General features: G+C 31.9%; 1 protein-coding gene across 6 annotated transcripts in view; it reads left to right on the top strand.

The window, feature by feature from the left end:
• Positions 1-18,063, top strand: part of TBC1D32 (TBC1 domain family member 32) — a 244,204-nt gene that overhangs the window by 222,310 nt on the left and 3,831 nt on the right. For all 6 annotated transcript variants that reach the window (XM_032274914.1, XM_032274917.1, XM_032274915.1 and 3 more), the window contains 2 exons: positions 2,998-3,138; positions 11,739-11,927. In XM_032274914.1, the coding sequence (XP_032130805.1) occupies positions 2,998-3,138; positions 11,739-11,927 (330 nt within the window). The remainder of the gene's footprint in view (positions 1-2,997; positions 3,139-11,738; positions 11,928-18,063) is intronic.

Below are 18,063 nucleotides of genomic sequence, written 5' to 3' on the forward strand. Positions count from 1 at the left end.
TTAAATTTTACAATCATTAGAATGGCATGACATATTTGTAATCTATTTGTAGGGTATCAACAAAAGTAAGTCATGTGACCATTTGTAGGCAAGAGGTCTAGTGTCAAACTCCATCCCTTTCTTATATGTGACTATGTGACTATGAGTCTTAATCATATTTGCAGATTCGGTTTTCTCATTTTTTTTTTCTGAGACGAGAGATTGATGTTATATAGAATTATAGAATCAAAGTTTTGAAAAATCTTCAAAATTTTCTATTTACCGCTGTGCTTGATGCACAAGTTAACTACAACATTGCTGTAAAGCATGGCCCATCCTTTGCCCATAGAGTCTCAAAGATGGAGGACTAGACTGGACCATTAAAAAAAGACCATTTTTTAAATGGGGTCTTTCTATTTAATTTTCATAGCAACATAGAACTAGTTCTTTTTTCTTAGTATCAGGAATAAAATAACTCATCCAAACACCTATAATGGAAGAAAAAAAAAACTAAGACTGATATGTTTTATTTTTAAGCATAAATTTTTTATTATTAATCACTAAAGTAACATACAATATTCTAAATAGTGTTATATTGTAAAATCCTTGCTTCATGTAATGCCACTTTCTAGGCTATCCAAAGCCAATGTTGTTATTGACATTTTTTTGCACTTTGTCTTAGCGTAGTTTATATATTAGATTATTAATTAGATGATGCTAAATGCTGTTGTCCTGCATGTGTTCCATTAATCCTATATTCTGAATGATAAAGATTTACTGTTCTTTCAGAAAGTGGTGACTAAACAAATTACATCAAAATGCTATAAGTGTAATAAACAATTTATCATTTGATGATTCAGAAGACCTCATGTTATATTCTTTTGACTCAGAGCTGTCACTATTGATCCAATTTTATGAACGTTTATTGTAAAGTAGAGGCATGAAATGGTAATTAACAGACCAACTAAGAAAACTTGAATAAAGTGAGCTTACTGTAAGACAAAAAGAAAAGACACTAATGATTGCATACTGTGCAATCTGTGTGTGCCATCATTAGCATCTTTTCCTTTTTGTCATTGAGGCAATAATATGTTGAGCAACTATTCTGTGCAAGGCTTGGTATCAGGAGCTGTGTTACCACAAAGTATGGCAAAATTTCTTCCAACAGAGTCTAATTTATCAGAGTAGAAGAACTCTTACCTCAAGTTAGGGAGTAGAAGAACTCTTACCTCAACTTATGTTCTTTGAAAATGTAATTAATAAATCTATTGTCTTTATCTCTTAATGGACCTACTTTAAAGGTATTTCCAATGCAGCCTAGAAATTATACTCTAGATGAATCATTTCCTATACATAGAACTCTTGTACTACTATTAGACATGTATTCAGAAAGTTATTATCTAAGTTTGCGTGGAAAAACTAAAATACATTTATGAGTTGATTTTTTGTTTTCATATATGCTTATTAGATTTACTAATTATACAAATAGCCATTAGTGAAACATTGCAATAGTTAGTGAAATATTACAATATTTATGAGTTAATATATTAGTAAAATATTGCAATATTTCACAAAAGAAGATAAATCAGTGGATACTAATTCTCATTCAGTCCATATTGTTATTTTAACGATTCATTAAAAAGCTTTCTTTTTGTCCTACATATCGATATAAAGTTGGCTACAAGATGTCCATTTACCGTACTATATATCTTCATTCATTAATGCACAAAAATAATATTTTTTTCAAGTACTGTGAGCTGTCTCCTGGAGAACCCTTCATAAATGTACATTTACATAAATATATATATTTCTACAAATATATGTTTCTGCACTGTAAAACAATAAATTATTTATGATGATGAATGATAAAACAGAAAACTCACTGTAAATTAACTTGCTGATTACAGAAACTCTGTATAACTCAAACCTAAATTCTTAAAAGCATCTAGCATTAGCAATAAGGCTTTAAAGAAATCTTCCATATTTTAACCCATATAATTGCTATGAGTTTGTTTTAATTTAAAATATTAATTTTAATTTTATTTAAAAAGTTTGAAAATAAGATTTGACCAATAAAAGCAAGAAGATAAGATGCCTTTTTGGCAGCCTTTTAATTAATTAAATCTTCAGATCTAATTTGATTAAAAATTTTTATTGATATAATTGCTAGCTGAACAGTTTTTTTTTTTACATAAAATTTTATCTTCCAGTTTATTCTTTGTTAAAAAAACAATCATTATGGGCATATGTCAAATTTATAGTAATACCTAGTATGACATTATTGATCATTTGCAATGATAAATTGTACTTAACCAAACTGAAAAAACAAGCAATATGTTTATAAATATTTATGTGTATATATTTACATACATATGTACTATATATAAATATAAGTAACTATCAATATAAGATAATATAAAAATAAACATAAATTTTGTTCAAAATAATTATCTTGATAGGAATGCCTTGTGCACTTCTTTCCCAGTTTCAGAGACGAGTTTCTTGTATCATTCCCAATTTGGATTATTATTAACTCAGACTCAGATTTAGGTTAATATCAACATAGTAAAAGGGACAATGCAAATATCTTCAAGAGCTGACAAAGCTAAAATCTTTTGACATTATAGAATCACTGGCCAAAGCCGAGAATGTTAAGTATATTCCAATATACTTAGTATTAAAATGTGAAGTATTACTCATGTACTCATTCATACCTGTATTTATTCTTTCAGCCTTCCTCATCTTTTCACAAGGATTTAAGTTGCCCAAATTGCAAAGTATTAATTTTATTCCTCAGTCTTGGAAGGTGTATAAAACTGCCTTTATCAAAATTTCTTCTTTTTACACTGTTTAGCATTCTGAATTTTAAATTTACATAATTACAATATTTACAGTAATTTGTTTTGCCACTACATTAATTTTGAAGCAGCAATTTACAGCAAAAGGAAAATATTTAGGTATGTTGTATTATTTCAAATTATCTGTATATTTATTATTTAATGTTTCTCTTTTATGCAGAGTTACCTACCTATTGACACTGTCAAATCTGGCATTCATCCAGTGTATTTTTGCTGCACCCATTATGTTGAAATGCTACTGAAGACTGAGTTGCCTCTTGTGTTTTCAGCTTTTCACATGTCTGGTTTTGCACCATCACAGGTAATCCATAAGGGAGTGGCATTTCTTAAACTCCTATATCTCAGTGTCTTCAAATAAAACTGTGTTCTCATCAAAGGATTAAATACATTTAAATGAATTAAAGTGTTTATTGAAATCCTCAAACTGGCTTTCCCCTCCAGGCCTGTTATGATATAAGTTTGCTTTATAATGCTTTCATGCATTCACAGAATTTCAGCTACTCAGGGTATCGACTTTCTGAAAATCTGTATGACATGCAGGCTTTTTAATGGAGATGGTAATATTTACTTCATAACGCCAGTGATTAACGGAGGTAACAGAGGGAGAGAATTCTTATCAGTATTACATATGAGATACTGTGAATACTGTGTCTTATCTAACAAAAAATCCCAGCTGATTAAACTGTGTGCCTCAGCCGTAGTTTCTACTTTTGAGATCCAGGAAGACTTAATGTTTTTTTTTCCTACGGCCTCAAGTTACACAGTGCGCGACCTCTGTGGTCATATGTAGTAGTAGCCACAGATGCCTCCTTTCTGTGCATAGCCAGTCCTTCATTGGTGAAGGCTTTACTATGTTATAATCAGGCTAAAATTAATATTTTAGGGTTTAAACCTTCACCTGTCTTTAGAATTAAATCTTTAGATCAAAGTCTGAGAGAGCAGAAATACTTAAAGTTATAGCTATTAATAGTTTTAAGGCTCATTACTCATATTATCAAATAAATTTGATTTATTCACCTAACAGAAATGCAGACTGTCTATTCTTCATGTTTGGGTATTTGGCTTTTTCTAAACTAATCACTAATTTAATAGGTGAAAATGGTTACCCTCGTTAAAATTTTGTGTTTCTTTGAACATTAGTAAGTTTTGATGATATGTCCATAATTTTGTAAACTAATTGAATCTCATTAATTCCCCACCTATCTTAGAGTGTTTCTTACTAATTTGTAGATATTTTAAAATAGCATCAACTTTCCAAATCTCTTCAATTCCTAAGTTATATTTTATTTGTTGTAACTTTGTATTATGTATTAATGTTGGGTAAAAATAAGCCTGTCATTTACTTTCCACCTTCCCTCTAAAAAGTTAATTAACCTATTTCTGTGTGTACTGCACATACTTTAAGATGAGTTTGCTCAATTTAAACTGGACATTTAAATTTGGATCAGACTTAGATTGCTATTACATTAAATGAGAAAAATTATGTTATTATACTCAGCCTATCTAGGAAGATTGTAAGCTTTTCCATTCATTTGCTCTGTATCATGTTGAGTAAAACCATATTTTTTCCCACATGGATATGGAACATTTCTCATTACAGATATTGCTAGTGAGTATAGATTGAGGTCTCTGTTTCAATTTTATTTTCTCTTTGGTAATAATCATTACTAAAGATATATCTTTTTATATTCATAGTCATATTTTTTCTAGACTTGATTTACTTGTTCTCCATCTTTGTAACATTAACGTACTTTGTGTTTATTTATATTAAATTATTTAGTTCTTCAAAATAATTCTATGTAATAATTGCTTGTATGTTTTAGACTTGAATTATTGAGAAATTATCCAGCATCTTATCATTAAGTAACATCTATTAGAATTGTTCTACATCAATGCTATAGAAGCATTTTTCTAGCCTTGGTTTCTAAAGTATTGAATTTGGTTTCATTTCTTTTACTTAAATTATAATGTTGAATTTCATCAGTATCTTTTATGATTAAGCTTATCTTGACTTTGGGACTTGTTTGATATTTTTATGTGATACAGTAATAGATTTCTTAATGGTAAATTATCCTAGCATTCCTTTAGATTTATCCTACTGGGATTTTCCCCTCTTAATTAGACAGTAGTTTTTCTTGACATTCCAGTATGAGCTTTTATATTTATTTTGAAGAGACGTTATATGATTTATTAAATTTACTTGCATGAAGTTATTCTTCCTATTTTTAACTTTTGAAGTTAATAAGAAATTTAAATATAGCAAGGAATTGCATGTAGTGGAAAGGAATAGTCTTCCTTGGTCAATTTTTGCTGTTGCTATATGTACCTAAAACAATTTTTAGAACTTTGAATCGCAAATTTTTTAAAGTCTGCTTGGAGGCAGTTGCTTAAATATTTACTATAAGGTCAATAATCAATTGTTTCTATTCTTCTAAAAAGTTCAACTGGGAGCAGTATGTTCCTGAGAGTTTCTTTTTGCTTCTGTAATCTACATAAGTGTGATGTGTATTTTTTTAAATCTACATTAGTGTATCCAATAAATTGTAATGTAAAGCATCCAATAATTTATAAATCTCTAACATGTACTCTAAAACTGAACCAACAAAGACTATGAGAAAACCTTGTAATACCTCACGGCCTGCTTTGTCACTTTAGTAATTAAAAAGAGAATATTCATCTAGTAATAGGATATATCTTTATCAGTTATTTGTATTTTTTTGTTAATTTGAAACTGCATACAAATAGCAGATTTATTTAATAACAACCACTACATTATTTTGAAACAGTAATGCTATTCTTTCTCTTAAAGTAATGTACAGATGTCCTTTTAATGGCTCCCCATGTGAGCAAATCTGCCTTAAGAAGTCGTATCATTGATCTGTTGATATTACCATTTTATTGCTAATTATAAGATATGAAAACAGTTTTTAAGTAACTAAATAGGTATATTTGATTAATTATTTGGATACAAATTTCATGTTTCATAGCTTGTTCATTTTGATCTAATTAGGAGCAGTGCTTTTTGAAGTTGTGTATTTTTAGGCAGTAAGGGATTGGTTGATTAGTGAAGGATTTTTGGGCAGATTGCTAAATGAAATACACAGATCTCTAAAGTAAAAATAAGCTCAACTAGAGTACAAAAAATTAAATGTAGTAAGCAATCCATCTTTATTGTAGAGTTTCTTTTAGTAGTAACTGAGTTTGGGAAGAAAATAGAAAATTGAATGTATATTCTTTTTAAATGAGCAGCAGAAAAATCACATGTTCTAATTAACTTTTTGACCAATTTTATCTTTTGTTAAAAAAAAGTTTTTACTGTATTTTGTTCTCATTTTCCTGGCTTAAGAAGCACCATGTGTCTTTAATAATTCATCTCTTTTAATTATTGGAGTCACTATCCTGCGTATCATTGATTATTGTATTGTACTATGTCAACAATTAGGTTAACACAGACAATCCCCTGGATATAAAGTCTAAAAACCTGCTGGGTTTTTCTCATTTGCTGTTTTTTCCCCCTATTATGAAAGCAGGATTATAAAAAACTTTTCCATTTTTTTTTTTTGTGGCACAATGCTTTTTGAAAATGTAAAATTATACAAATACAAAGCAGGACATGAAGGCTGGGCATGGCCTTTGTTCAGAGTCAGATGTATAAATGTATATGTCTTTACAAATGTGTATGCCTTCTCTCTCCTCATATTGTGGATGTTACTCCTTGAAACCTTCTCCCTTCCTGTGTGTTATTTTTGCTTGTCGGTACTTATTATTTAATATGTGTCCAAATAGAAGCATCCTGGATATTTTACAAGTAGATGATTCTGTTTTGTGTTTGTATAATGCTTCTGTACTCTTCTTTTAGTAGGAACACATGTCTTACTTTGTGGAATCATTATTTGCATTTTTTACCTTGCTCTTATTAGTTGAAGATCTTTAAAGGTATGGATGTATGTGCCTCACTTCAGGTCCCTTGAATTTCTGACACAATGTCTTGCCTGGAAGGGCAACAAAAACAGTCTTAGGTTTATCATGTTGCTTCATAATATAAAGAGTGGTTCCTTTTTTCTTTAAAATTGTAACCTTTATTGTGTAACAGATGGAGAAATTCAGGATCAATGAAGTGAATTGACATATGGAGGTTATTCAGATAGTGTAAGGACTTGAAACCACTTTTATTCCATAGTCAGTTTTCTTTCTGTTTACTGATACTCCTTCTATGATGAAAGCAAATGAAGTCAAAGGACTTGTTAAAAATAGTGTATTTGAATCAGAAAATTTTATCATTTAGAAATCATACCCATTTTGGCTTAATCGAGTGTCTATAGTTAATTGTTTCAACCAAACTTTTTTGACTTAATGTTCTAATGCAAGCTTTGAAGATTGTTTTTTAATTCTATTTACAAGGAGGAAAAATTCACCTCAGATAAAATAATGTGCTCTTCAGTGTGATATCTTAATGTCCTTTGGCATAATCTTAAGTATGGTTCAAGAACAAAATTGCCTAGGAAAGCTGTGGTAGATTTTCATGCATATTGTTCAAGTGATATTTCTTTCTTACAAGCCTAAAAAGCGATTCAAATGTCTTTTAAATTGTAATTAGTTCTACACTATGCATGGAATGATGGTTTACTACAAAACAAAATTAGCTCTTTTTCACTTTTCTTTATAAACTCATTTCATAACTATTGATAATAACTTTTTTCCGGTCAACATAAAGACTCAATTGATAGATTTTGAAAATATAATAATTTTTTTAGACTTATAAAAGCCGATTTGTCATTTTCCAGCAGAATTACATGTTCATTTACCCCTTAACCCAGCAATCTCATTTGTAGAGCTCTATCTGAGGAATACACTGGAAAAAATTTGAAAATACATATGCACAAATATGTTTTAGTGGTACTGTTTATAATATCAAAAAAACTAGAAACAGTGCAAATGTCTATGAATAGGGGCTTGGCTGAATAAATTGTGGTTTACCTACAGTGGAATACATACAGTTGGAGGAAACATCTTTAGTAGGAGAAAGGGATAGAGGAAAGGAGAGGGCACCTATAGGGGAAAGGTAACTTAAGAGACAGAGCAACCAATCAAAATTTGAAATTGTCTAGTTCTTGTACTATTCTACCTTCCTTTATATGTTTGCAAAAATTTTGGAATAATTGTTAAAGAAAAATCTACATCATGTCTGTTTGGACACATACTATTTCCTTCTTCCTATTAGAATTCTAGATTATCAGTTGATAATCAGACCATTATAAAAATACACAAGTGGGCCAGGCACAGTGGCTCACGCCAGTAATCCCAGCATTTCAGGAGGTCAGTTCATGAGGCCAAGAGATCAAGACCATCCTGGCCAACATGGTGAAACCTTGTCTCTACTAAAAATACAAAAATTAGCTGGGTGTGGTGGTGCGCATCTATAGTCCCACCTACTCAGGAGGCTGTGGCAGGAGAATCACTTGAACCTGGGAGATGGAGGTGCAGTGAGCTGAAATTGTGCCACTGCTCTCTCTCTGGCAATGGAGTGAGACTTCATCTTAAAAAACAAACAAACAAACAAAAAAAACCACAAGTGGCCAGGCATGGTGGCTCACGCATGTAATCTCAGCACTTTGAGAGGCTGAGACAGGTTGATTACTTGAGGTCAGGAGTTCGAGATCAGCCTGGCCAATATGGCAAAACCCTGTCCCTACTAAAAATACAAAAATTAGCCGGGGTGTTGGTACATACCTGTAATCCCAGCTACTCAAGAAGCTGAGTCATGAGAATGACCTGAACCCAGGAGGCAGAGGTTGCTGTGAACTGAGATTGCGCCACTGCACTCCAGTCTGAGTGATGAAGTGAGACTCTATATCAAAAAAAAAAAAAAAAATACAGAAGTTACTTGCTCAGAGATTACAATCTATGACTCAGCATTTTTCCAGGGATATGGTGTTTTGGAACTCTGAAGTACTTGCAAATAGAGTAATAGCCAGTATAATTTCTGCCAAGCCAAGAGTGTTATATGTTTAAAAAGGATGTCTCCCCTTTAAGTGTAAACTCTGTGAAACAGTCTTTTGTTCACATAAAAATGATAATATTACCGTGTATATATTAGGTACTCAATAAATATTTATTAAATAATAACATCTGTACCTTTGTTATAACATTTATATAGTACTTTTCAAAGTACTTTCAGTCTCACATTTTTCCTCCTCGATACTTCCCATGTGATGGAAAAAAAATAGGTATATCCATTTAATGGAAGAAAAATACAGTCGACAGAAACAATGCTTGAATGTATATAAATGCCAAAAAATTGCAACTGCATTAGAAACTGTGTATAATAGTGGACAGAAGCTGAGACCCCACATCTTTATCAACTTGCCATTCACTCCTGAAACTAGCAATTGAATGGGATCTGCTTTCTCTAGCTTTGAGGATCGTTTGTATTTATTTTCATTCTTGAATTGTTTCTCCTTCTTCATCTATCGAGAGACTAGATTTTCATTAACACAGCATGGCTTTAAGTTGATTGGCATTAATAGCTGTAGCAAAGAACAAAGAGAGAATCTTGGCAGAAGGGCAACAGGCAATTAGAGAATTATTGCATCTAGTCAAAGTACTACTGACTTCTTCAGTCTCACTAGTCAAGAGGGAGCAGGAGACATTTCTTCCTTGTCCACTAGAGCCATATTACAGGGATTTGTTGGAGTGGGTGGCGGTGGAGATTTGGTAATGTACTCTGCATGCCAGCCTACACTCTATGTTGAAATTTGAGAGATGCATCGTATTAATGCAAAGTGAACAGTAAAGGTAGGGCCAATGAGTATTTAATATATAATGCCTGTTGACAAATGTTGGGCATTCATAGATATGTTCTATTTGAATATCGAGTTAAAACTTATGGGCTCTATGGAAAGATTTTAGAACATAACAGGAGGGGAACATAATAGTTGCAAAGGAAAATCTTATACCTGAGAACAGAATTAATAGCTTTATTAAAGGTAAATAATTGATATGAGTAATAATGTCTGGAAAACAAAAATTCAGTAATACCCTCTTGTACAGGCTGAATTGTGTCTCCCCAAAACTCACCTGTTGAAGGCGTAACCCCAGTACTTCAGAAAGTGACTATATTTGAATAAGGCCTTTAAAGAAGTAATTAAGTTAAAATGAGTTCATTAACTTGGACCCTAATCCAATATGGCTGGTGTCATTATTAAAGAGGAAATTTGGACACAGACATCTACTAAGGGAAGCCCATGTGAAGACATAGGGAAAAGACAACCATCTATAAGCCTCAGAGAGGCATCAGAAGAAACCAGCCCTGCCAACAGCTTTATCTTGGATTTCTCCAGAATAGTGAAAAATATTTTTTTATTGTTTAAGTCTTCCACCTGTGGTTCTTTGTTGTATCAACCCTACCAAACTAATACATGTTAGTTTGTTCAAGTCAGCTAAAAGCAAGATCAGCATGCGAAAAAGTTAAATCAAGGATATAAAAAATAACTGTTAGAACCTATTCAAGAATATATTTTTAGAATAACAAAATGATGTAACACAAAAGGAAAATTTATATTTCTGTATTCTCTATACCTATGAGAAATTGAGAAAAGCCATCAAATCTCTTTCCATTTCTTCCCCACATCCCCCAAAAACATAAAACTAAAGGAGAAGAGATATTTAGTAAGAGGAATCTTTATTTGAAGGTAAAGTAATTTGTAAATCATAAATGAAAATGAAAATATTGGAAAGTAATTGTGTTAGTTTCTTATGACTATAGTAACAAAGTACTATGAACTCGGTGGTTAAAAACAACAGAAATTTATTTTCTCACAGTTCTAGAAGCCAAAGGCCATAATCAAAGTATTAACAAGGCTATGTTCACTCCATAGCTGGTAAAGAAAGAAGTGTTACTTACCTCTCTCCTGGTTTCTAGTAGCCTTTAGAATCTTGACTTGCAGATACATATTGCTTCTTCACATGATGTTCTCCGTCTTCTCATTGCCTTCTTTTTGTGTGCCTGTCTTTGTGACTGTATTTCCCCTTCCTTTAAAGACACCAGTCATACTGGATTAGGGCTCACCATAATGACTTCATTTTAACCTGATTATGTCTGTGAATACCCTGTTTTCAAATAAAGTCAGATTCTGAGATTCTAGGGGTTAGGGCTCTGACGTATCTTTTGAGGGGGACTCAGCTTTACCCATTATGGGTAATATTCATTGATGTATCAAAATGTTACCAATATTTATCATCTCTGTGTTAATTGTTATTGTTTTTTCCTTAAACTTTTCTGTTTTCCACCGTGGGCACGCATTACTTTTATAATTTGAACAAATGTTATTCAAAAAATTAAGAAGAAAAAATTATTTTTGTAAAAGTCTGATTTTTGAAATATTCTCTGCATTAGCTCCCAGTTTTTATGTTACATAATTCTGTTTGGTTTAAATTGTTTTCTGATTCAGGAAGAGTCCATTTGCATTAATGTAACATTTTGCAATCTGTCATCTGCATAATTATACATCTGTGATTGTAGGTAGGATAGAAAAAAACTCCCATGTCTGAATTAAAATAGTCTCTTAGCATTTGTTATCTGTAGAGAGCAGATTGGTGTTTTGGGTAAGAGGAGGACAATATGAATAAAGGAGGCATTCAGTGATAGGTACATGAGCAATATGAACATTATCAGTTACCCTTAAGGCCTGAATTCCAAGACCATGAAAGGTTTTTTTGCAACTGAAGCAAATAGGAGAAGCATCCTTGTTAGTCATGTATGAAGAATGTGTTTGTATTTCAATTAAATTCTAAACTTTTCATTAGTTTTGTATGAGTTATAGGATAATGTTTTTTAAAAGTCAAATGTGGTTTTAGAAGTTTTTAAATGAACTTACTTTTTTTTTTTTTTTTTTTTTAAAGATTTGCCTGCAATGGATAACCCAGTGTTTTTGGAATTATTTAGATTGGATAGAAATATGCCATTATATTGCTACTTGTGTTTTCCTTGGTCCTGATTATCAAGTGTATATCTGTATAGCTATATTCAAACATTTACAACAAGACATTCTACAGCACACTCAGACTCAAGATCTGCAAGTTTTCTTGAAAGTGAGTATGTTTATATAGAGAGAAAAATGTTGAGTTAATAGCTAACTTTGGTTGCTTAATATTAGATACTTTTCTAGGCACTCATCCAATCCTAAAAACCAGTGCTTTGAGATAGGTACTATTATCCCCATTTTAGAGATGAGTAAACAGAGGCATAGAGTTATGTTCCCCCAAATGGCATAAAGTGGAACTGGGATATGAAATAAGCTGTCTGGATCCAGCACTTTACTTGTAGCCCATGTGCTGTGCTAAAAAAGAAATATTTAAAAAATATTCCTATGGGTTATTTGGTCAATAAAAGTTTAATTTATTGTGTGAGTACAGAGGTTGGATACTTTGTAAACATATTTAATATATTAAGAATTTCCTGTGCTTTTATATTTTTATAATATTTTTGTAAACATCTATGTTTATAAAATATTTTTATGGAAGACTATTTTATCATAGCACTCATTTTAAAAAGTTAACACCAAATATGTTACTATTTTTAAACAAGATAGAGTTACTTTCTCAATTACAGTAATGTGACTTTGGAAGCTGGGGACTTTAGAAAGTACTTGAGATATAAATACATCCCAATGTGCATTTCTTGGTGGAAATCCCGCTATTTGTTTAAATTAAAAATCTTTTAACTTAAAATGTTTTCTTATCTTTACTACCTTTGCCATCCCACAGGAATATATATAAAAACAACATTCATCATTTGCTAGGCTTTCTCTAGGTCAACAGACAGTTTCTATGTAAATTAAATTACCATTAAGTGCTTGCCAGGGTTATTTTCCATTTAACAATGTTTTTCTTTAAATGAATGCCATTGATTATTTAAGATTGCCAAATTATTAAGAATTTTTATTTCATAAATTCTGAATTCAAAAGGTTTTAAACTTTCAATATATATCACTAAAAGTATAATCTTAGAAACATTCTTAATGAAAAAGTATGCTGAGACAAATTATTACACATTGTAGAAGAAAAATTAAGATAGAAAAATAAAAGATGCTCTCTAAGAGGTGATTTGGAATACAGGAAGTATTAAGCAAATTGAAATTATGTTGAATATAAAATTTAGGTTTATTTTCAGTAAGAAACATTTTCATCATCTATAGTGGTCAGTTATAGGAATTTCAGAGTCTGAAATTTTCCTGTACTCATATCTGTCTGAATATCCCCCTAACCTATAATTCTCCAACATCTTATCCCACTTTAGTTTCTCTTACAATTTTCATTACCATCTGAAATTATTTTATATGTGTTTTTGTCTGTCTTCCCTGGTAAAATGTGTAAGCTCTATAAGGACTGTGACTTGGTCTATTTTGTTTACTGATGTATTTTCAATAATACGTCAGACAGTACCTGGCAGGTAGTAGGTATTCAATACATAATTGTTGATAGTGTAACTAATGTAAATAAATTAAAGGGAAAGAGAATAAACTTCATTTTATTCACATCGAATAACAAACATTACTAAATTCTTTAAAAGCTTACCACTTATTTTTCTTCCTATCAAAAGAGTGTCTTTATATTTCATTGTCTTTACATTTGATTAGTGTTGATTTACAGTTTATCTCTCTTTTGACTATTTGCAGGAAAAATTATAACAGAGTTTGTAAATGTAACCTCTTTAAATATGTCCCAAACCGTTCTCCGTTGTGTTTTCGGCAGAATACCATCAATTTAAAACCAAAGGATTTTAAATGGGGGGAGGAGATTATGACCTAAGTCTCTGTTAAATTACTAAAATTTGAACGGTGTTGGTTCAAAGCTAAACTAAAAACATGTAGGCAAGGAATTAATTTAAGCATGTGTCCTAGAACTAACCTTACTTTTTACCCTTGTTTTCATTTATCTGAGACATTAAGAAAAATGCTTTTTCGATTGACACCATGACTTTACTTTTTTTGTTGTTTTATTTTCAGTGGGTAGGTGTCAGAATTCACTGTTCTCTTTTAATGGGCATTCATTTTTCCTGTGAGATAAACTCTGCTATAGTTTATTTAAATATATATTTATATATCTTTTTAACTACTCCATTTGGCGCTGAAATAGTCTGTTGTCTGCAAAGTATATAAATATATGTACAGCATTTTTCACTTATTCATGTAATACCAATAATGAAATACTGATTAATGAATTGATTTTATTTTGCCTACCCTAGAAACATCCCTGTCAAAAATAGGCACATGATTTAATAATTCCTCATTCAACTGTAGCTATAGAGATTGAACCTTGAAAATTATGTATTACACTTTCTTATTCAAAATCTCAGATTTTTACAAAGGGAAAAAAGATTTATCAATAATTATTCATATAGGCAGGATGCAATGGCTCACACCTGTAATCCCAGCATCCTGGGAAGTCAAAGTGAGTGGAGAGCTTGAACTCAGGGTTTGAGATCAGCCTGGCAACATGGCAAAATCCCATCTCTGCCAAAAAAAAAAAAAAAGTAAAAAAATTAGCTGGGTATGGTGGCACGCACCTGTAGTCCCAGCTACTGAGGAGGCTGAAGTGGGAGGATCAATTGAGCCCAGGAGGTCGAGGCTATAGTAAGCCATGATCATACCAATGCAATCAAGCCCGGGTGGCAGAACAAAACCCTGTCTTGCATACCACAGCCATAATAATATTATTGTATAGATTATTTAATCACATTATTCCCTGGCTCTACATATTTCATAATGATTGCTTCCAAGAAGAATGAAGATAAAGTACAACAAGAGAATTTTACTTTTCATTGTATATATTTATGTGGGAAGAATGAGCTCATACTTCTTTTATCATAAAACTATTTTTAAGAAGAAATTGAATAATTATATAAAAATAAATAGATCAATCCTCTGACTGTTATAAATGAGTTCAAATAATTGGGCCTAATTGAATTCATTTTCAAAATATTGAAAACCACAAATGTGTTATGCTTTCAGTTTTTATCAGTTATCTTGAGAAACTGAAGATAAGCAATTCTTTTCCTGATTCAAGTTTCATATATTGAGATAAAGTAACATGATAAAAGCATTATTTTAGAAATAAAAATCTATGTGCAGTTTTTAATATTGAGAAAATATTAGTCCATTTGTAGTCACTTTGGTTTAGATTCAAGATTTTAAATCAGGTAATTAAAAGTATAGACTCATTGCCTACAATTCTAATAGCTCACTAAAGAGTTCTTCATGATTCTAAATCAATATATTAAAAAGATAAGTTAAAATTTCTTAGATCAGAAGATAGTGTGAACACTAATAGGCAGAACAGGCTTATGGGGGAAAGAAAAACTTGTTTTTGCTCTTTAGATTGAACCACTGAAACATTAGATTAGGTGAATGCCATGGGTATAAGTTGATGTCAGCAAAATATTGTCTGATTGTTGCACAGTATCATTGTAGATACACGAGAATGTAGGCTGCATATTAGAGCAGTTAAGTGCATCATTTTCACACTGTGGTGATTAATGGACTAGTACTGAGCTAGAAGGCAGCCTCTGAAGATACGCTGAAGAAACAGCTCAGTCCTTGAACCCAGAATTCTGAACATTTTTATCTGTGATGGATGACTGTTCAGAAAGTCTAGATATTATAATTCCAAGGAGAAAAACATCCAACAAAATAAATATTCTGTAATATCCCAGCAAGTTGGAGAGTCTTAAGTTCATTCTTTCTTCATTCTTTCGACTCATCTGTAGCGCACGCACACACACACGCACACGCAGGTTTAGTGACAGTTTAATAGTAGTTCATATGTAGATGTCCTAGTGTTTTAGCTAACTGTATTATATTTCTCTCTAACATGCTAATAGGCTGTCAGCAATCTTGGCTTTAGTTTGTGAATTCAATCTGGGGACAAACTTTACTGAAATACCAGCTTAGAAAAAGATTGCCTTTCTGTAAAAATCCGGCTCTGCAGGTTCCAAATACTTAATTAAAATGCTTCAACTAAATCTTGCGTATTATGACAAAATGAATTTATAATTATGATAAAAATCAGATTAATTTCAACCCAATTAGTAAATTGTCAGGAGGGATTTTTGTTGGTGCCATTGCAGCTGCTATTACCAGAGGCTGTTGACAGAGTAAGGAATGAAGATCAGACTGAGAAAATCTGATTGAATACTAAGATTTTATAAGATAAAAGTATACATAATAGTAAAAACAGTTCACCATCTGAGCAAATATGTTAAAGGTATTTAGCACAGTGTCAACTGTGTTTTGCAGATTTGTTTTCTGCATTGTCCTTGTATCACTTGATTCTACCTGGTTTCAAATTCTAAGTTCATCACTCACCGTGTGAGCTCGGGTGCATTGCTTAAACTTTTATGCTGACCTCTTCATCAGATACGGTTCTTGAAGAATTAAATGAGATGGTATTTGTAAAATACTTTTAGACCATTATCTGGCATACAGTAAGTGCTTAAAAAAACCTAGCAATTATTAAGTTTCTACATCCCTGTGCTATCCCTCTTTTCTTTATATTTCTTTGTTAACAGAAGACGACACGTAGAGAATACAAACAAAGGAAACAGGAAATTTTCTGAGTGCATAGCTAGACTTTGATGTAGCTACCATTTTTCTCCAGCTCCAGAGACTTCTTAATGTATCATATCATAGTAATACCTGTCAATGACATTACCTTCACACCTTGGTCAGAAATATCCTCTTACACTGTTTCTGATCAGGACCTATTTCCTCATTAACCTGGCCAAGACTAAGTCATGTCTCTACTACAATCACATATGTCCAGGTACCCTTCAGATGAGTTCAAATCTTCAAGAACCACATACTCTATCCTGAATCTGTAAGAGCTTCACATTCTATCCAGAACCACAAACACTATCTAAACTCCCTGTTCCTAAGGATCACTTAGGGTACTTATGAAAATTAATGTATTGAGACTCCTTCCCAGACCTGTTAAATCAGAATTTACATGGCAGAGGCATGAGTTGTCAGATTGTAGTAGAAAACCTCAAGTAGCTTGAAAACCTTTAGAATACACAAAACTGTGATGTTTGGAGCTTAGTAAATCAGAATCCAGAATTCCAGTGCCAAGGATTTGAAAATTTTAGGGATTGCATTCAGGAGTTTCTAATTTTATGGACCTCACCAGAAGCAAAACACAAAGAAACACTGCTTAAAGGTTGTTTCTGTTTCTATCACTTTGATCAAGAAGATTATATATATATATATATACACACACACACACACACACAAACACACACATATGTGTATATGATAGGTAAGGCATGACACACAAAAGGATAATCTGTAGTAAGGGTAGAGACAACTATATTCATAAATCCTCCTTCTCTCAAGAGCTTTCTATATGAGATTTGACATTAATGCGAATCTTTAAGTAACTTGTTAAGTATATGTTAAGTTCACCTTTTGTGGTAATTTTTTATTCTATATGCCTCATAATGTTATTAATAAAAATCAACTCTTTCAGTTTAACCTACGCAAAGTAGCTTACCCTTTTCTCTCCATAATTTATAAAGAGCTATTATATTTGAAAAATCATCATTTTGCAAGGGCATTAATAATTAAATCTTTGGGAAGAATAAACCAGGGTATACTGTGTTAGCCCACTTGATCTTTTTGTGCCTTTTATCTGTTTACTACTATAAAAGGCCTTATCTTCAGTTCATATTTTAAGCCCACAGGGCTTGCAGTAGTGCTAAAAAAAATCTGCTAAAATTTAATATCTGCAGTATTTTTGCAGACATCAACTGATACAAATAACTATTGAAGATATTGATATAGCTTTCTTTCCAGAATAGGCACATTTGTGCAGTTGTGAGAAAAGTCAGTAACATCCTAATATTTTAAATAAATGGTTTCCTTATATCCCTGGCAAGGGGTTGATGAGCAGAGATTGGAGTCAGTAATCCTTGATAGGCCCACCCATGCCTAATATCACATGTCTGTATTGTGATCAAGAAACTATAGTAGAGCAATTTCAAAGACCATCATATCAAAAATATGTTCTCATTATCTGTGACCACTATTAATATCTTCAGTGCTTATTGTATGCCACACACTGGGCAAAGGGCTTTACAAGTATTGCTCATTTACTCATTGACTTATTCAGCTATTTATTGTGAAACAGCTGTGAGCCAAGTACTGTTTTTTGTCACAGGCCAGGATGTCTC

Source organism: Sapajus apella, unplaced genomic scaffold, assembly GCF_009761245.1.
Source record: "Sapajus apella isolate SASKATOON/1434 unplaced genomic scaffold, GSC_monkey_1.0 scaffold6, whole genome shotgun sequence".
NCBI lineage: Eukaryota > Metazoa > Chordata > Mammalia > Primates > Cebidae > Sapajus > Sapajus apella.